Raw genomic sequence first — 20483 nt, forward strand, 5'->3', positions numbered from 1 at the left:
CAAGAATGTTATGCTAAGTGAAGCCAGACAGACGAAGACAAATACTGTACAGTATCACTTATATGGGGAAACTAAAAATGGCAAACTCATAGAAACAGAGAGTAGAAAAGTGGTTACCAGGGACTGTGGGGTAGGGGTGGAGGGGTGAATAGGGAAAGCTTAATAAAAGGGTACAAACTTTCAGCTATAAGATGGACCAAGGTCTGAGGATCTAATGTAAAACATGGCGGCATCGTCAGTAACACTATTTGTATAATTGAAATTTGCTAGCAGAGTAGAGCTGATATGTATCCCCCCCACCCCACCAAAAAAAAAAAAAAAAAAGATAAATATGTGATGTGATGGACGTGTTCATTAACTAGATGGGGGAAGTCGAGAAAATAAAGTGTCAATAAATGAATACTGTTAGAAACGAGAGGTAAATACGAAAAAGATCAAACTAAAAAGGATAGAAGTGACTGCCTCTGGGGGGTTGGGGAATGGAAGGTGATGGAAGGACAGGAGACTGCCAGGTTTCACACCACGGCTTGTAGGACTACTTGAGATGTGGTTGAGGAGTGATAGCCCAGAGGTCACGTAACCTCGCACCCGTTCGAACTGGAGGATTGCTCTCAAGGGATGACCATGGGGTTCACAGACCTCTGGTCGCTTGGTTCTGAATGTGAGCGCTTGGTTCTGAATGGTGTGGCCTTCCAGGATATGCCCGTGGGGACTCCATGTTGCCCCCTGCCCAGGCTCGTCAGCTGAAGACTCCCCAAGACAGAACACCGTCAGGGCCCTGAGAGTGGGCCGGCAAAGGGACAGTAACCTGTTTAAGTGATGCAGTATCTGGCATTGTCTGAGACTCCGAGAGAGGGATCAAGGGCTAGGAGAGGGGTCAGGGAGGTGGTATATGAGAACACTTTCTGGAGAGTGGGACCAGGGTGTGGGCCAGAGCTCTGGCGGGGACTGGAGGCCTCACAGACAGTAGCCTGTGGTGCAGAAGGGAGGCCACGATAGACTCGTCCAGCGGTCTCCTTGTCCTAGGTCAGGCCCTGGACCCACAGCTCACAGCTGTCACCTTCCCTAAGGGTTCAGGTGCCCAAGCCTAGACGTTCTCCACTACTGGCTGGGTCTTCTACCCCACACAGAAGCCTGGATTCTCTCCTGTCTCTCCCCCTGGAAGTTTTCTCAGAACTGAAATGAAATTGCAGAGGCCCCCAGATGAACCAAATGTCTAGGACAAGCTCCAGGCACCTGGTCAGACGAAATAAAATTCCAATTTGGGGATCTTTGAACAACAGTGGCCTCAAAGGACATTGCAGACAGATTTTTTGAATACTGTTTATTCTAAGATTTTCATTGTTCATTTCTAATATTTTCCTTGTTTTTAGAATCAAAGCATAATTTATGTGCAGTAATATGTGCAAATCTTAAATATATAGTTCTGACCACCACCCAGATCAAGATACAGTCTTTCTTTCTTTCTTTCTTTCTTTCTTTCTTTCTTTCTTTCTTTCTTTCTTTTGAGAGAGAGTGGAAGAGAGAGCAAACAGGGGAGGGGCAGAGAGGGGGCAAGAGAGAAAGAATCCCAGGCAGGCTCTGAGCTGCCAGCACAGAGCCCGATGTGGGGCTCGAACCCACAAACTGTGAGACCATGACCTGAGCTGAAACCAAGAGTCAGACGCTTAACTCAGTCTTTCTTTTAACCTCAGAAAGTTCCCTCCTCTGTTCCCCATACCACCTCACCCTCCTCACAACCGGACAGACACTCTTCCAATTTCTATCACCATGGAGTGGTTTTGCGTATTCTTAAATTTCATGTAAATAGAATCATAGGATATGACTCTCTCGTTACTGACACATCAAAGGCCACAGATAGCCTTTCCACTTTCTTCTTTAAGGAAGGAAGGAAAGTCAGAAAATGTGTGTTGAGTGTTCAGAATGTGCCTATGAGTCAATGGAGAAAATGGAAGCAGAATAATTTAAGTAAAATGCTCAAAATCACACAACTAGTAAGATCCAAAGCAGCTTAAACACAGGACCCTGAGGCTCAAGAAGCCTCCTTCCCCCAAATAGAGCCATGTCCAGAGGTGGAGGCTGGGTGGGGTCACTGAGAAGCTTGGGCTCCAGTGATGGGAGTGTACCTGATCCCTCAGAAGCACCCGTTTCCATGGTATTCACTGTGCTAACGCCGGGTCCCGGGGCCAAAACAGAAGATGCGGCCATGTCACCCATTTGGTCCTGCTGTGTCTCAGATTTGTTCAGCTCAAAGGCACCCTGGCTGCACAGCAGGCTAGTAAAGAAGGAGGAGGAAGCGGGTCAGATGGGATGAGAGCGTGGGTATCCTGTAGAAGTGTCTCACGAGGCGGTGCAATGGTGCTGGCCCCGGGTGCAAAGGTGTGTGGTCAGTCCAGGCGGGCCTGGCCCCATCCGCCTGCTGATTCTGAGGAATCCCAGCATTGGCTGCTATTTTGTTTCAGTGCGCCATATTTCTGACAAAATTAGCCAGCTGGAATACCGCAGCCTCAGATACCTTCCCCTCCCTGCTCGCTTTAGGGGTCAGACGTATATTTAATCTCACGCGCTGACGACTACTTAATAGCAGTGACCAGCGCTCGTGTCTGTTGAGCTTATGTAACCCTGCTTTAGAACAGGCACAACTCATGAAGCAACTTTCTTTGGGCCCTCCACCAGACCGGGGAGTCAAGTCCTCCCCCGTGCCTGCTTGGGTACGGCCCTGTGACAACCCTGGCCACTTCTGGGCAATGACGTGCCCCACAGTCACTTTCGTTTGCAAAATGCAGGACCACTTCAGTATTTCCGCCTCCATCCTCAGGGCCGCATAACTGATTTTCACCCACCTCTTTGAGCGTGTGCTTCTTGGTCTGGCCCTCATCTGGAATGTCGCATCTCTTGAGTCTCCGTGTCCTGTTGGAGTACCCATTTTCATGTCCCATTGTGTGTCCCATGGGTGAAATCTCCTTTCGTCTTCAAAAGACCCCTAGTGAGAGACCACTGTTGCCCCATTTTTCAGGTGAGGAAACTGAGTCCCAGAGAGATGAAAGAACTGGCAGCCAGGAGGGGCAGTGCTGGGATTCAAAACCCAAAGGCTCCAGTGGCACCTGGGTGGCTCAGTCGGCTCAGGTCATGATCTCACGGTTGGTGGGTTTGAGCCCTGCGTCGTGTTCTGTGCTGACAGCTCAGAGCCTGGAGCCTGCTTTGGATTCTGTGTCTCCCTCTCTCTCTGCCCCTCCCCCACTCATGCTCGCTCGCTCTCTCTCTCTCTCTCTCTCTCTCTCAAAAATAAATAAACATTCAAAAAAATTTTGTTCAAAACCCAAAGGCTCTTGAACCTCATTGAGCACTTCCTATTTCTCCAGTAGGGCTCTCTCCAGGCATCAGGAAAGGAAAGCCATCCCATGCAGAGAAGGCCTCCTCGTGGGTCAAGACCCAGAGGCACATGTGCTGGTCAAGCTGTGAGCCCCTGGGTATGGCTGCAGTGCAGAAAGGCAAGGGGGGAAAGGTGATGCAGCCTGGGGAATGGGCCCTTTCTACATCCAGGTCGGGCTTTAAACAAGGGAGTGAAGTGCCCGGATGGAGCGTTAGACAGTGAGGCTTGTTGCAGTGTAGGCAGTGTGTCTGCGGGGAGTGACTGAGGGCAGAGAAGGAGCTGATGTCCAGCAAACGCTCTGGGAGCAATGGTGTTTCCCGTCTGCCAACTGCAGAAGATGTGAGGGGGCAACAGGGCTGTTGTCAGAACACATCTACTCAGAGCACTCAGCTGCGACCAGTTAGGTTCCCTGCTTCCGGTCACTGCTCCAGCCCCCAGGGTGCCAGTCTGTTGCTGCCTGAGGTCCACATGCCAGGAGATGAAGTGGACAGCTTGTGTCCTGGAGAGATGCACTGTGAACCCAGCCCTCCTTTCTCCGACTGCCTCTCTGCCCAGAATACCAGCTGAGAGGAAAACTGAGGTCTATGCCCCATGGAAGATGCCCAAAGTTCATAACACCAGCACTCTTAGGACACGGGACGCTACCAGATGCTGGGCCAGAGGAACTTCAGGCTGAATTTCTGGCCCCAGAGAACTAGAGAATGGACCCTAACCTTACTGTCTGAGAGTGGGAATAAATGATTCATTGGCAAGACAGGGTTAGGTAGGCCTGGGCCAGAAGACTGCCTTGGGCCCCCCTAGCCAGACAGCCAGAGACATGCCCTGACTCTGCTGAAATCATCAACGGCCTCAATGATTACTTAACCATGGGTAGAGAATATATTGATCTAAGCTAATGGCCTGTAGGCAGACAGAAATGAAATTTATAATCGATACTGAATTACATTGACTCCCCCGATCCCAGGCTCCTGGTGAATGGCCTGCTGATCTTAACAGAACTGGAGGTAGCAAGGCTGGGGCCAGCTGCTCTGGGACAAGGTGCAGAGAGAAGAGAGAGGTTTCCAAGAGGCTCAGCCAGTGGTAATAAAACACAGCACTAACCACCATTCATTCAGCGCCTCTCCATTTACAAAGCACTTGGAGAGTGCCTTTCATTTCATCCTCGCCAAGTCTCGGAAGTGGATGGGATTTGTATTTTGCTCCCGTTTTATGTGGAAACCTGGGACTGCAGGAAGCCAACGGGCCTCAGGCCTCCAAATTCTCCACCCCTTCTGTGACCTCAGGCAGCCTCTCTGCACACCAACCGCCAGACTCGGAGGCAAAAGGAGGCAAAAGGTGGTTCTGTGCTTTGAGTCAAGCTGCTTGCCGCTTCTCTGATTACGGGAATGAAATCACTGATACCATGTCCTTTAACTTTTTAATCGTATGAAAATAGGCCGCAGGTAAGAGAAATCCTGTTGGTAGATTTCTCCCAAACCAAGAAGATCATCTACAGAGGCACGAGGTCCCTTGGATTTGATCTTTCCCGTCTTCTTTGAACTTGAGGATTCGTGCCTCATGGTGGTTCATTCGCTCAGCGAGTTTATTGAGAGGCTCTGTGCTATGGTGTAGGGATCCGGGCGTGGGGATCCCTGGCCATCAGATGCTCGCAAATCAGTACAGCGTAGAGATGTCTGGCCGAAGGTGTGTGCCAGTTCCGGGGGCAGCAGAATGGATGAAAACCAACCCCTCTGGTTTGAAAAGCTACTAGGGGCGTCTTCACATGGTAGGAAACTGCACTAATGCCTCCAGAGTGAGTCAGGGCTCAGCAGGCTGGCAAGCACAGAAATGCAGAGATGTGGCATAAAATGACCCCTATGGGGACCAGTCACTGGCTTTGGAAAAGAGGGGTGTGGGGTATGAGTGGGAGGTGCAGCTGGAGACCTGGCAGAGCACTGGCTCACAGAGGCCTTCTCCTCACCTCCACTCCAGACCCATGCCAATGATGGCTAAAGCACAGCCTCTTCAAAGGAGACACAGCAAGAGGGACCTCACTGTGGGATGGCGTTTGGAGGTCCAGCTTGTAGATAGAAATTAATGGAGGTCCATGAGGCAGGAGGGGTTAGGGTAGAGTCTGTTCGAGGACAGAGATGTGGGCCCTGCGAGGGTCAGTGTTAAGAGCCTGGGAGCCAGAATTGCCAGGTCTGGCCACATGCTCTCTCATCCTGTGTGTCTCTTTCTGTGCCCCCTCCTGGGCACATCCCTTCTTCCCCGGCCTTCCATAGTGTAGGGGATGAAAAACATTTCCTCTACCCTCTTAAGTTCTGCATCAGGGTCCTGCTAATTAAACTGATAGAAGACAGAGTAACAGGAGGAAAGGCAGTTAAACCCAGGACAATGTCGGATGGTGATTAGAAAATGTGTGGTAGAGGGGCGCCTGGGTGGCTCAGTCGGTTAAGCAGCTGACTTCAGCTCAGGTCATGATCTCGTGGTCCGTGAGTTCGAGCCCCGCGTCGGGCTCTGTGCTGACAGCTCAGAGCCTGGAGCCTGTTTCAGATTCTGTGTCTCCCTCTCTCTGACCCTCCCCCATTCATGCTCTGTCTCTCTCTGTCTCAAAAATAAACGTTAAAAAAAAAAATTTAAAAAAAAAAAAGAAAGAAAATGTGTGGTAGATAAAGTTGTTCCGAGTCTCACTCTCCTCTTCCTGGTACAGGAGTGGGGGAGGCATCTACAAGGGGAATTTATACCCTGCATTTAGGCAGGAAGCGGGAGGAAAGAGAGCTCCTTCAGCGTTTGCCGTTTCCCGGTTGCCTGCCCCTCGAAACAGTGTGCCGTATTGCCACCATCAAGTGGCATGTTTCAGCGGGCATAACCTGACCCTCTCCCATGTTCACTCCATTCTCTCATCCAGCTTCAGCCTCCCCACTGGTCTCCCAGCCTCCCAGCCCGACTTGGTCCTGCTGCCCTCCTGCTCCTGTTTCCCTTGACACGTGGCGGGGTGACAGTGAGACCTTGCGTCTGGGTGTCTCTGCTCCCCCTTTTACCTCTGCTAGGGCAGGCGCGTGCCTTTTCATCTCCATACCCCAGGGGCTAGCACAGGGTAGATGCACAGGAGACCCCCACGAGTGGGTAAGTGAGTGCCAGATCAGCCGAATCGGAGGGGGTGTGCCGCATGGAAGTTTATAGCAAACCCTCTTGCCAAAGACCAGCAACAGCTGAGCCGGGAGGCAGATCCGGCAAGAGCCAATAAAAATAACTTAAAAAAAATTTTTTAAAAATGTTTTTATTTATTTTTGAGACAGAGGGAGAGAGAGCATGAGCAGGGGAGGGGCAGAGAGAGAGGGAGATACAGAATCCAAAGCGGGCTCCAGGCTCCGAGCTGTCAGCACAGAGCCCGACGTGGGGCTCGAACTCACGAACCGTGAGATCATGACCTGAGCCAAAGTCCAACACTGAATCGACTGAGCCACCCAGGCGCCCGTAAAAATAACTTTCAAGAATGTGATCTTTTATATTGATTTCTTAAAATCATTACAATAATCACAATGAAAACAAATCCCAACTTTCTAGACCACCTCTGCGCTCTCTTAGAATTAGTACTGGTCACTTATGTACCCCTTGTCGTCTTTCGTCCTCTGGACCCTGAAGTGAGATCCGTTGGGAGGGCCTGGCTGCTTCTCTAGGTCCCTCGGATGGGGGTCCTAGCAGAGAACAGATGACCAGGTAGAGTCCAGAAAGAATGCTAAGTGACAAGTTGGGAAAAAAAAGTCGGGGACACTGAGGAACCCTAGTGTAATAAATCACCTGAGGCTCGCGCAGTATTCCCAGACAGCACGGGGACCTGACGAGGCCCCCTCGCCCTCCGCTGCAGATTGCATTAACGTTATGAAACCGTCTTGTCCGGCTCTCCACATCGCCCCTTCCATTACCTCACCTCTCCTCTCAATCAATCTTTCAGCCTCAATACTTACCCTTTAAATCAATTCCGCTCTGTGAGCCATCTTGCTAGTTCTCCAGCCTGGCTTTAAAATCCCATTGACTTTTATAAATCAATTGTGTTTTAGCTCATGGGCAGCCACTCGTCCACGCTCTTGGGGCTGCACTTACAGAGCTCCAGATGGAGAAGCATTCCCCGGCTGGCTGCAGGGCCTTCCCAACCCCAGTGAGCACTGCCAGGACCCGATGCCCCTGTGGCCACCCACGACCAGTGCTGCCACAGGCCTATTCAGAGGGCCTTGAAAGCAGTCGGGTGTGTTAGGTGGGGTTCTCCTGAGTAGCCCTTGAGATGAGGATTGTCATGAGGTAATCTATCAATCAGGTGCCCCCAGGAGACACCAGAGAGGGGGTGAGGGAGCAGGACAGGGAATGGTACAAAGCCCAATCAAGGGAGGTGTCAGCCTGAGTCTCCTGGGATTTTAAAGTGTGAATACACCTCTTTACCCCTCCGAGTGGTTTCCTGCTAGAAATCAGGCTGCAGGGGCTCTCAGGCTCCCACACCCAGGTACTTCTAGTCTTCCCAGTGCCTGGGCAGAGTGGTCTCCCTTAACCCCAAGGCAGTCTTCCAAAACAGGCCTGCAGCCCTGAAAACCCAGGGAGTCAAGCCGTAAGGTACTTGGGATGGGGGTATGCACATAAAAACAGGAAGAGGGATCCGAGGGAATTTGGGCAGAGCTTCAACATGATCCACAATCAGAGGTGTCTATGCTGTGTCCTCAGCAATGTGTAAGTTTCAGGACCCACCAGATGCTCTGGTCGCTGCACCGCTGGTCAGGTGAATGGCCCACACACCTTCCCTGAGCCCCTCCTTATGTGGAAGGGGGAGCAGACAGGCTGGAGGAGACCCAGGCCCACCAGAAGGTCTCACAGAGAGGGACCCCCTGACCTGGTGCCCTGGAAGGGCCACAGATGGGCCTGGGTCCGGCTTCCAGGAATTATCATCCGTTTGGCCTGGAAGGTCCGAGCAGGCAGCGGCCAGGCTGCTCTTGTTTGTGTTGAGGTCCTCAGCCCAGCATGATGCTTGTCACAGATAAATACTTGTAGACATTTATCAAACTAGTGATATTTAATTGTTGTTTGACATCCCCCAAGAGGATCCCATTCCATACCAAAAGAGCTCTTTCATTTTACAGTTTTTATTTTCATTTACTTCCCATAATGGAACGCGTGCATTCCTTCCCTGTGTAAAATACACATCACTCAGGGGTACACTGTTCCCTCCGTGAATGGTCACCATCAGAGCTGTGACATGTTCTTTCTACACAAATACACATACCCACCAAAAATACATTGTGATGCCTTTTGTTTGGAGGGAGGTGTTTTTCTTCCCTTTTTTATAGAATTTTGTGTATTGTTCTGGAACTTGCTTTCTTCCACCACTATAACAGAATTTAAATGTTAAAAATACAGCAGGAAAGGGGAGCTGGGGGCTTGGGGATACCTTTTTAAAGGACGGTTGGACCTTCCTCATGGAGAAAGTGGCACTTGAGTTCAGAACAAAGGGGCAGAGAGAAGTTCTGTAGGGACAGGGGCAGCAGGTGCAGAGCCAGGTGGCTGGCACATGGCTGGCAGGTCTGCGAAACAGCAGAGACCAGTGCAGTCAGGGCTGGGAAAGCACAAGAAGGTGAGAGGTCACATGGCCAGGGCCGGAGGACCCCCGGAGGCTGTACTGATGGCTCTGACTTTTACCCTGCGCATGACAGGGAGTCCCACAGGGCTTTCCTAGGGAGCAACATAGTCTAACTCCCATCTTCAAAAACTCTCTCTAGCTGCCTGCTAGAGACTAAAGGGGGTGTGGCAGGGCAAGATCCAGCAGAAAGGTTCCAGCAGTATTCCAGGTAAGAAATGATGGCCGCCTGAGGATGGTGTTTCACTGACTGATGGCGGAGACCTTGGGAGGAATAGGGGGCATGGCCAGGAAAGCCCAGGAGTTCAGCTTCACACATGTGACACTGGAGGTGTCATGTAGACAATGTGACAGACACATTGGTCTCTGCACGGGCACCTCGTACACACAGATGGTGTTTAAATCCACAAGACAGAAGCAGATCCCCGAAACAGTGAGTGTGGGTAGAAATGGGGTCCAAGGACTGGCCCTGGGCACTGGATGAAGAAGTGGGAAGATGAGACAGCATGGCGGCCAATGAAGGAGGGGAGGGGAGAGTGGTCTTGGAGCCCCAGGGTAGAAATGGCCCTGGAGGAAGGAGGTTACCGACTGGATCCATTACCACCAGGGGTCAAGAAATGGGAGGACCAACCTGATCCTTGGGTTGAGCCGCATGAGGGTCACTGCATCCTCAATGAGAGTAATTTGGATGGGGCAGAGGTAGGAGAACCTGACTGAGTGGGGTCCAAGAAGAACAGGAAGCAGTTGGGGGTGATGAAGAAGCTGTGGAGATGGATGGTGGTGATGGTCACACAGCAACGTGAGTGTACTTAATGCCCCTGAATCGTACACTTAAAAATGGCTAAAATGGTAAATTTTATGTTATGTATATTTTACCGTGAAAAGGGACATTAGGAGAGGAATTGGAGAAAAGGGAGTGAAGACACCTTTTCTGAGGTGTTTGATAAAAAGGGGAAGCTAAACATGGCAGCCCGTGTACATTCACCCTGTTCCTTTTGACCTCTGCAAAGCGTCTTACAGTGTGAATATAGCACAGTTTATTGGGCCATTGTCTGATCGTTGGCCAATTGGGTTTTCCCCATTTTTAGGGATCGCATACAGGGATGCCCTTACAGGGACTGCCTGTGCACTCGTGGTTCGTTCTTGTAGGACAGAGACGAGAGGTGGAATTGCTGGGTTATAGACCGTACATGTTTTTAACCTGAGTAAATACAGCCCAATTGCCCTCTAGTTAGTGGCTTACAATTACTCACAACCCCATCGACACATGTCATTACCAGACTTTAAAAATGTACCTGCCTGAAGGGTACACTCGCTATATTACCTGCAGGCTATAATTTGCATTTTGCGGATTACTACTGCAATTCGGCATCCCGCACGTCTTGATTGTATTGTATTTTCTCTTCTGTGCGTTTACCTGTTCACTTCTTTAATTTCCTCATCTCTGAGAAGTGAAAGCTCCCCATTTCCTTGGTAGGCAGAGGGCGTGAATCAGGGCTTGGTCAGCTGGCCCCGCCTCTCATTTTGCCCTAGCAACGCCTGGATGCTGCGCAGAGCTTTGCCCTTCTCTGATAATGAATGAACCTTTGGGTACTTGAATTCCATTTCCTCTACCCAGAGTTCTGACATCTCCCTGGGACTAAGGACCTTGAAGATGTAGGGGACCAAGCTCCCTCCTAGAGAACTCTCTTTGCATGAGTGTGTGTGTGTGTGTGTGTGTGTGTGTGTGTGTGTGTTTGCAAGTGTGTGTCTATGTGTAAGAGTGTATACATACATGAGTGGAAGAATGTGCATGTGCATGAGTGTGTGACTGTGTATGTATGTGAGTGTGTGTTTGTGTGTGCATGCATGAGTGTGTGTTTGCAAGTGAATATGGGGGCTCCCGGGAAACACCAAAATCTCAGGGTTCTGCTCTGTACCTGGAGGAGTTCTGTAGATTTGGGAGGCATGAATGGATAAATAAGTGAATGAATGAGTGAATGAATGAATGGCTGTGATGTGAGCAAAGGGCGCCCTTCTTCTCCCAGGGTCACGAGCTTGCCCTGGGCCTGCTCCTGGGCCCACTCTGGAAACTCCTGTCAGTTCTGGAACTTTAGAATGTCTGAGCTCTTTGACTTTGAAAGCTTCACCTAAGTGTTCACAGAACTGAATAGGTTCATTCAAGGAAATGCTGAGGACAGGAACAATGGTTATTAATAAATCATAACAATGATTATTTTCCTTTCGAGATACTCAGTGGGCCTTATAAGAAGCAGCATCTCTGTGATTGATCAGCTGAGAAAAAGCCTGGGCTGGTTTGGCAGCTTCGTTAGCATCTGTACGAAGTGCCTCCCTGGTGAACTGAGGCAGCAGAAGCTGACTTTTCTTCTCCTTTGAGGGAGCCTGGGGCAGCGCAGGCAGGGATGCCTGCATCTGCTCAAACAGAGACCAGTGTAACTTCCTGCCTCAGTGCAGACCCCTTGCCTTTGCCCCAGGGAACGAGGCTTCCCCCCACCCCGCCTATCCCCTCCCCCTGCTGCCCGTCCCCTCCACACCTGCAGCCCTTGGGAGGGAAGTGCCCAGGGCCTGGGGATCAGGGCAGAAAACACTCCCCTTTCTTCATCCTGCCACACAGGAACCATCAGACCACTCACAGAGCAGCGATTTATTTATTTATTGGACAAGTGTGCTGGCCACCTGCTGTCCACCAGTGCCCTGTGCTCTGAGAGCTCAGCCTTCCTGGGCAGACATGGTCAGACAGACAGTGCCTCACAGACATGGCCCAGTGCCCGGCCGAGGGCTCCCCAGCACTCTTCAGGGTTGGGGTGCACTGATGAATCGCTGAATTTTTGTTGAACTCCTCTATGTGCTGGCCCTGCTCAGGATGCGATGGGGGGTGTGGAAGGAAGGAAGGTGCCTTCTGGGTCCTACCAGCCCTATGATCTTATCAAATGAGACCGTTTTAGGCCCCAGGGCAACAGAAGACAAAAAACAAAACCAGGGATGTGGCGCTGGAACATTCTACAAAGCCAGATGCCTAACTAAAGACCCCAAAGGGTCCAGGGTTCTGCATAAACCCTTATGGATTCCCCAAGAAGAGAAGAATATGCAAATAGAGGAGGCCGGAGCCAACCCACGCCCTGCAGAAATTCATCACCCATGGGAGCCCAGCTTCTGTCAAGGCTTATCTTAGAAATCTCTAGACATAACAAAACAAAAGCCTAGGCACTGCTGACTTGATTTTACCATTGATTCTCAAGCCATTAAAGGAATTTTAGAGATGAAGAAACTGAGACCCAGAGAAGAGAATTCAGTAACCAGGGAACACCCCTGTCCCCTTTCCACCTCAGTCCTCTGTCAGACTCCACCAGAGACTTGGGGTTGTTGTAACCCTATTGTCCAGGTCCCTAGGGCCCCATACGTCCCTGGGCCCGGAAAAGGATCAGTGCCTGCTGAATCCAGCCCTGCTCCAGCCCCTCCACAACTTGAGATGGGAGGAGAGGTGGAGGAACAGGTACAACCCTTGGAGCAGAGAGGTCCCTCTGGATGCTGCGGGCCCCCCCCCCCCCCGCCCCTGCTGCTTGCCAGCGGGAGCCTAACTGCTTCTTCCCACAGAACAGCCAAGGTTTCAGGGCAGAGGCAGAGTGCAGCGCAGACCCCGGACATGGTGCTATGGGCACCTGGAAATGGAGGGGCAGCCTTTCCAGGGCTGTGGGGACACTTCTAGGGAAGTATTAAGGTTCATTCAAGAGGGGAAGAAGGCCCAAGTGACCAGGAGACCTACGAGGACCCCAGATGCGCCCCCACCTCCAGGGGCAATCAGTTAAGTGGGCAAAGGGAGCAGGCTGATGCTTTATACAGAGAGCAAAAGCCTATGGGAAGATGCTCCCCTGATAAGTGACCCAATAACACGGTGAGCTAAGACAGTAACTGAGTGTCATGTTCTACCTACTAAATTATGGAGTAGGACCATGCAAATTATGATATTTCACGTTGGTGGTTACGAGGCTAGTGGCACACCAGTATGGTTTTGTGGCGTCACATAGCCACACACCATCTTGAGAAGGAAGCGTGTAACGGTGCCTAACCAGCCAAGAGCCATAGAAAAGCCCGGGCCCTCTGCCCTGTGAGTTTGCCTCAGGAACCAATCTTCAGGAAACACTTCTGCATGGAGACATCTGCTGCACCATTTCCATTATCAGAATCCTCACTGTCACGGTAACCGGTTACTGGCACCATGTCCATGCCATGTCCTTGCACTCTGCAAGACTTGGCCGTCTCTCCTCCTCCACCTCACCTGGCAGGGTCAGGTGTCACCATCCTACACGCACCCAGCTCGCTAATCAGCACACTGAGGCCGACGACTCACAGAGCCGTCCATGATCCGAACCCACCCCAGCCCATATTTCTTCAACCAGACCCCATCGTCTGTTTAATCAAATAACTAACGTTGGAAGGACTCCAAACACCCAGTCATGAGGGACTCTTTAGATAACTCACAGGGATAGTAAACAGCCACAGAAATAAAGGAGCAAAGTGGACTTTAATCTAGTATACGTCCATACATATGAGGACCAAGACCCACAGAAATGTGGGGAGCAAAGGTATAGAGCAGCCACTAAGTGCAAGAGCAAATGAAGGTCAGCCCTTGGTGCAGGGCTTCAGAGGTGGGCCGCTTTCCTGGAAGGAGGACCTGAACCATGCCACCTGACTCCTCTGATTTGCCTTCACTCTAGTTTCTCGGGAAGACCCTCTGTCTGCAGGGATCACAAGTCCCCTTTCTGTGTGTTGGGATGAGCCTGGAAACAGCCTGCTTGCTCTCTGGGCCAAAGCGCAGCCAAGACAAGGCTGGAACATTTGACACTGGCCTCACCACAACCAAGGGACAGCCACGGGGAATCAAGGTGGAGAAGACACGGACTGACATAGTCTGAGCTATCACAGCTGCTCAGGGTGGCAAAGAGGATGATGTGTCCTCTTAATCCCCCTGCTGTCGTGGGCTGGCCCCTTCTAGAGCAGGGCCCCCAGTGGTAGGTTCAGGATTATTCCCAGGCCATATGTCATTCAAGGTGAATCTGGGGACCACCAGACTATACAGTCTCTTCGGATAGCAGCTGAGTGTCATGTCACACTTAATATCATGATAGGACATATACATACTTAATCATCAGGGAGAGATTAAGTAGCCTGTGATATTTGGCAAGCATGACTTATATCCATTCCCTGAGCAGCACGTGGTAAGAACCGTGTAGAACTGGATAAGACATCATGTCCTCCCCTCTGCGCCCCTCAATGGGGCAGAAAGGAAACCACAGACATAATTACCAGCCATGGGTCATATGTGCTAATAGATGGGGAAATGACTCTCTGGAGAGGATTCAGAAGGAAGGTTCTATGGAAGAAGCATCTGAGTTGGATCTTGAAGGATGTGTGGGAGCTCACCAAGCAGCCAAAGCCAGGGGTTGAGTGAGAAAGGGCTGGAAGAAAGGTCCAGGTTACTGGGACAGCATGGGCAGAGAGTAGGTCAGGCTTAGGGAACTCTGGTCACTAGTGCAACAAGAGGAGCTTGCACACACACACACACACACACACACACACACACACACACACAGAATCACAGATTTATAATGCTAGACCATGGGTCGCAGGGAACATGCATTCCTAACAGAAGTTAGGATCCGTGGTTTAAGAGTTACAAGTGTGATTCCATTTAGAAGAACTGTCCTTCCAAAGTCCAGGGTGGCCCCTCCTGGTGATCACTGCAGCAATATCCTTGCTACTGGCCAGAGAGGGGAGAGTTGCTTTTCCTGAGACAGAGCATAAAGAGGGAGATAATGATGTAGAAGAGGGTTAGTAGGGGACAAGGACCCAGTCATCACTGTGAAGGGCAGTACCAGTCCTGGCAGAGTGTCAGGTGGTGTCACATGGGGAGCAGAGGGAGCTTTCAGGGCAGAGGGCTCATGGGCACTCAGGGACTCTGGGGTAGGAGAGATGGCCCCTTTGCCCTGCCAAGGATCCATTAACAAGTTACAACAAACAGCTGGAGTGGAGACCCCGCTTCCCAGGCCCACTCTGCCAGGATGAGCCCAGGGAAGCAGCAAGGTGACTTTGGGGGGTTCTGGGAAATGGTGTTCAAGTCTGATGCCTCCAGAGAAAGGGTGCCCTGCACAAACCAGGGAGAGGGGCTGATGGGCCAGCTCCCTTGGGGCCTGAGTAACAGAAACCCTGATGGAATATGAGCTCCAGGAAGAGCCAGATTTTTATCTGTTCATTATTTCACTGCTTTATCCCAGCACCTAGAACAGTAACTGACACATATAGGTACTCAATAAATGGCTGCTGAATGAATAAATGGATTAACCATTGAACAAATGGAAAGATGATGGATGGATGGATGGATGGAAAGAAGGAAGGATGGAAGGATGGAAGGATGGATAGATGGAAGAAGGTAGGAAGGAAAGAAAGAAGGAAGGATGGATAGATGGAAGAAGGAAGGAAGGAAAGAAGGAAGGATGAATGGATGGAAGAAGGTAGGAAGGAAGGAAGAATGGATGGATAGAAGGATGGATGGATGGATGGATGGATGGATGGAAGGATGGATGGATGGAAGAAGGTAGGAAGGAAGGATGGATGGAAGGATTGTTGGAAGGAGGATGGATGGATGGATGGAAGGATGGATGGATGGAAGAAGGTAGGAAGGAAGGATGGATGGAAGGAAGGAAGGAAGGAAAGAAAGAAAGAAGGAAGGATGGATAGATGGAAGAAGGAAGGAAAGGAAAGAAGGAAGGATGAATGGATGGAAGAAGGTAGGAAGGAAGGAAGAATGGATGGATAGAAGGATGGGTGGATGGATGGAAGGATTGATGGATGGAAGGATTGATGGAAGAAGGATGGATGGAAGGATGGATGGAAGGATGGATGGACGGAAGAAGGTAGGAAGGAAGGATGGATGGATGGAAGAAGGATGGATGGATGGATGGAAGGATGGATGAATGGATGGAAGAAGGTAGGAAGGAAGGATGGATGGATGGAAGAAGGTAGGAAGGAAGGATGGATGGATGAATGGAAGGATGGAAGGAAGGAAGGATGGATGGAAGGAAGGAAGGATGGATGGATGGATGGATGGAAGAAGGATGGATGGATGGATGGAAGGATGGATGAATGGATGGAAGAAGGTAGGAAGGAAGGATGGATGGATGGAAGAAGGTAGGAAGGATGGATGGATGGATGGATGGATGGATGGAAGGATGGAAGGAAGGAAGGATGGATGGATGGAAGAAGGATGGATGGATGGATGGAAGGAAAGAAGGATGGATGGATGGATGGATGGATGAAGGATGGATGGATGGATGGATGAACGGATGGAAGGATGGTTGGATGAAAGAAGGTAGGAAGGAAGGATGGATGGATGGAAGGAAGGAAGGATGAAAGGAAGGAGATGGATGGATGGATGGATGGATGGATGGATGGATGGAAGGAAGGAAGGATATTGATGGATGGATGGATGGAAGAAGGAAGGAAGGAAAGAAGGATGGTTGGAAAAAGTAGGAAGGAAGGATGGAAGGAAAGATATGGATAGAAGGATGGAAGGATGGAAGGAAAGATATGGATGGAAGGATGGATGGATGGAAGAAGGAAGGAAGGAAGGAAGGAAGGAAGGAAGGAAGGATGGATTCGTGGCTAGATGGATGCATACATGCATGCATGCATTAGTGAGTAAATGGATGTGTGGATGCATGCATGGACGCATGGATGGATGACCAAACCTGGGGAAATGAAGACCCTAAGGGCCTAGAGACATAGCAGAAACTAACCAAGCAGGCATGCTGTGCACCTATCCCAAGTGGATAACCTTAGGTGGCTGCTGCTGAGGTGTTGCAGTCCATGGCCCTTTGTGCCCAGGGGGAATATGCCAAGCACGCTCATGCCCTGCTGGCCTAGGCTCCTATGCCCTGGTCACAGGGCAGTGGGGATGCCAGGATGGGGCAAGGACTGACAACAGGCGTGCATCCCTCATACTCATCGCATGTGTTCTTGTCTTCCAGCCCGCTCCAAAAGCCTGGTGATGGGGGAGCAGAGCCGGAGCCCTGGCCGGCCGCCATGCCCCCACAGGCTGGGCCCCATACTGAAGGAGGGCTGGCTGAAGAAGCAGAGGAGCATCATGAAGAACTGGCAGCCGCGCTGGTTCGTGCTGTGTGGGGATCAGCTTTTCTACTACAAGGACAAAGATGAGACCAAGCCCCAGGTGAGAAGCACGTGTCTTGTGTCCTGGGGCATCACGGCAGGGTCCGAGGGAGGGCTAACTAGGCCCAGGAGAGGGGAGAAGGCAGAGACCCTCCTGTCAGGACCTCCACTCCTCCAGCCCCTAAGCCACTGACCTCACTCACGGTGACACTTAGCCAGGATTTCCAAAGTGATTGTTATTCCCAGCCCCCATGTTCCTGGTATCACAGCTTGTTTTACTGAAGCACGGCCACAGCTTCAGCAAGGCAAAGGTCTCCGTATAATGTGGATAGAGAGCCTCTCTGTACAACTTAAGGAAAACAAACCTTCCCTGCATTCCTTTCAGCCTCTTGGTAACGCTCCTGTTACTTCCACTCTCCCAGGTGGGCACCCAAGACGAATCTAACCCTAAACTGAAATCCGGCTCACTGTGGAACCCCTATGTCCAATGCCTCTGCCTCTCAGTGGCTCCTCCTGTTCTCCACCAATACTGCACGATCCACCTGATCCAAGGTCAGGTGTGTGGGAGTCTGTGCACATGTCAGCAGTTCCCACAGTGTGGAGATGGGGTCTGGGAGGGGGTGCAGAGAGGGTGCTTAGTGATGGGCAAGGTGGGAGGAGGGACCCAGGCACAGCACGGGATCACATGGACATCACGGTGAGATGACCTTCCCACCCCTCTTTCAGTTCTTCTGAGTCTCTCAAGGAGGAAGCATCTGTTGGGTGCAGGCATATGTTTAGCCATCTCCAGGGTTTGGGATCCTCCCTTAAAAAATGGGGACAGGGACGGGGACAGGGAGGAGCTGGCCTCATCTCAGAGCCTTCAGTGGCAATAGTGCATACGTTCTGTCTTCACTGTAGTATTCTAATGGTTAACTTCTGTTTGTGGAAAGTAGTACTGGGTTCCGTTCATGACAGTGACATCACGTTTTCCCCTCTAAAATACATCTAAGTTAAAATTGAAAAGTGTTTCACAGCAATGTGAATGTACTTAGTGCTCCTGAAGTGTACACTTAGAAATGGTTAAAATGTTGGGGTACCTGGGTGGCTCAGTCGGTTTAGTGTCTGACTTTGGCTCAGGTCATGGTCTCACAGCTTGTGACTTTGAGCCCCGCATCAGGCTCTGTGCTGACAGCGCAGAGCTGTGTCTGTGTCTCTCTCTCTCCCTCTGCCCCTTTGGATTCTGTGTCTTTGGATTCTGTGTCTCCCTCTCTCTCTGCCCCTCCCCCCCCACTCACACTCTGCCTCTCTCAGAAATAAACATTAAAATTTCTTTAAAAAGAAAGAAAGAAATAAAAATGGTTACAATGCTAAGTTACCTGTTATGCATACTTTACCAGAATAAAAAAATAACTACTGAGTAAGACTAAAAAACTTTTCCATAAATGCCAGCACCGAGGAGTGGTAGGGAAGACACAAATCATGAAGAAGGTTCTGAACTACGGCTTAAGAAACCCTGATCTTGTCCAGACTCCTTGGTTTCATAAGGAAGGAACACAGCTCCCAGAGACGTTGAGTGGAACAAACAGAAACTTTGGGGTCAGGCAGATCTGAATTTGATCTGCATTAGATCTAGCACACTAGCTTTATGACTTGGGATAAGTCACTTACTTTTTTTTGGTTTTGGTTTTTCTCACTGCTAAATGGAGACATTATTCCCTATGCCACAGAAATGCGCTAAGGATCAGCTCGTAGCACATACACATATCTGATGGCAAATTCTAGCACATGGCCTATCTGATGCTTCTTCAGCCCTGCCCTTGCCTTGCTCCCCACCTCCCCAGCCCTACCACTGAGCCCACTTCCAAGACTGGGCACCACGCTTCCAGCTTGCCCACCACCATTTGCCTTTTGGCCTTTACTCTTTGTGTTCAAGACCAGCCTTGGCCCTTCAACGATGGCTTTTCTGGCGGACCCATCAGTGACTCTTACATGTGACCGTCAGGTCACTCTGGTGACTGTGAAAAATTCCAGGGTTCCTAGCATCTTAGGACCCTGTTTGTGGCCCCTCCTGTCATCCCCTCCTGGCCTAGCCCATGGCACTGTCTCCTGGGAGAACTCCATGTTGATGCTGGGCAAGCCCAGGGGACAAAAGGAACATACTCAGGTGACCCGGGCCATGTATGGACCCCTGCCACGGGCTTCCCCACATACTCCTCCTCCCATCTCCCATCAGCTCCAGCTCCATGAGGAAGCTCTGTCTCCCGGATTTCCTGAACTGGACACTCCCCTCCCTCCCCTTTCATCTTTTCCAGACTTCAGTGGCTTGTAGTAGAAACAACTAATAACATGGCGGTGTCCGCGTCCTCAGCCACCAGCCTGGAGGAGCCTGGGGCCCAATCCAAACTAAACCAGGGCATTCACTGCCAGAGAGCCTTTGCATCTCTAAAAGGAGACAGTGTCTCCCAACAGATGCCAGTGTCATGCCCAGGGCCCCTGTTCTGGCCCCTGGCCGACACTCTCAAATCCTCACGGGACACTGTTTCGTCCCATAATTCCTTCCCCCATGAAGCCTGATGGTAGCCCTGTTACACAGGTCCCCAGTCTCCAGGAGACTGTTGGTTAAATTTGACTCACTTAGCTTATACAGTATGATCTCAAACCTGCATGCCTGCTGGCAAAATAGCCCACACATTTCCACTTAATTGCATGAGCTACATGTAATGGACTAATTCCCAATATCTGGTTCCTGGAAAAATGTGCCCTGCTCACTGTTTACAGTGACAGAAGGGCCCAGGCAGTAAGCACCCTCCTGACAGACAGCCTGTCATCTGTCTAGCAGATGTAATTGTCCAGAGGAGGGAAGTCCAGCTACCCTTGATGCTGCCCAGAGCACATAACACGTGATGAGGATAACTCTCGGCCCATGCTCTTGTTCTCTGTCAGAGCCCCATCACTTCCCTTCTCCCCTTCTCACTAGCGGGAGGATCAGCGGAGAACATAAGAGCTAGAGATGGGGAAAGTCAAGATGGAGGAAAGGGGCCATATGGACTCACACGGGAAGATAAGGCAAAAGTGCTTTAGGGCAGAACCTGGAAGTGTGCCCCTGTCCCTACCGCTTTTCCCAGCACATGCCCCTGATGGCTTCTCCAGCAGACAGACCTTGTGGTTACTAATAGAAGATTCCAGGTTTTTGCGTCTTAGCGGTCTTAGCTTCTGCTGGAAGTGTTTCTTGAGCCATGAAACCTCCTACCACATTCTTTGTTGAGCAGCCTGGTCCGTTTCCACCGTTCGAGGACTCAGTCTAGTGATCTGACACCCAAGTCCTTCACTTGTGGGTCTCTTGGTTTTGAATAGAAAAGGAAC

At 50.7% G+C, this 20483-nt stretch overlaps 1 protein-coding gene across 5 annotated transcripts in view; it reads left to right on the forward strand.

The window, feature by feature from the left end:
• The window catches only part of ARHGAP22 (Rho GTPase activating protein 22), a 172006-nt gene that overhangs the window by 39641 nt on the left and 111882 nt on the right, over window positions 1-20483 (forward strand). For all 5 annotated transcript variants that reach the window (XM_060642209.3, XM_060642205.3, XM_060642208.3 and 2 more), the window contains one exon: window positions 17000-17199. In XM_060642209.3, the coding sequence (XP_060498192.3) occupies window positions 17000-17199 (200 nt within the window). The remainder of the gene's footprint in view (window positions 1-16999; window positions 17200-20483) is intronic.

Source organism: Panthera onca, chromosome D2 (genome assembly GCF_046562875.1).
Source record: "Panthera onca isolate mPanOnc1 chromosome D2, mPanOnc1 haplotype 2, whole genome shotgun sequence".
Lineage (NCBI taxonomy): Eukaryota > Metazoa > Chordata > Mammalia > Carnivora > Felidae > Panthera > Panthera onca.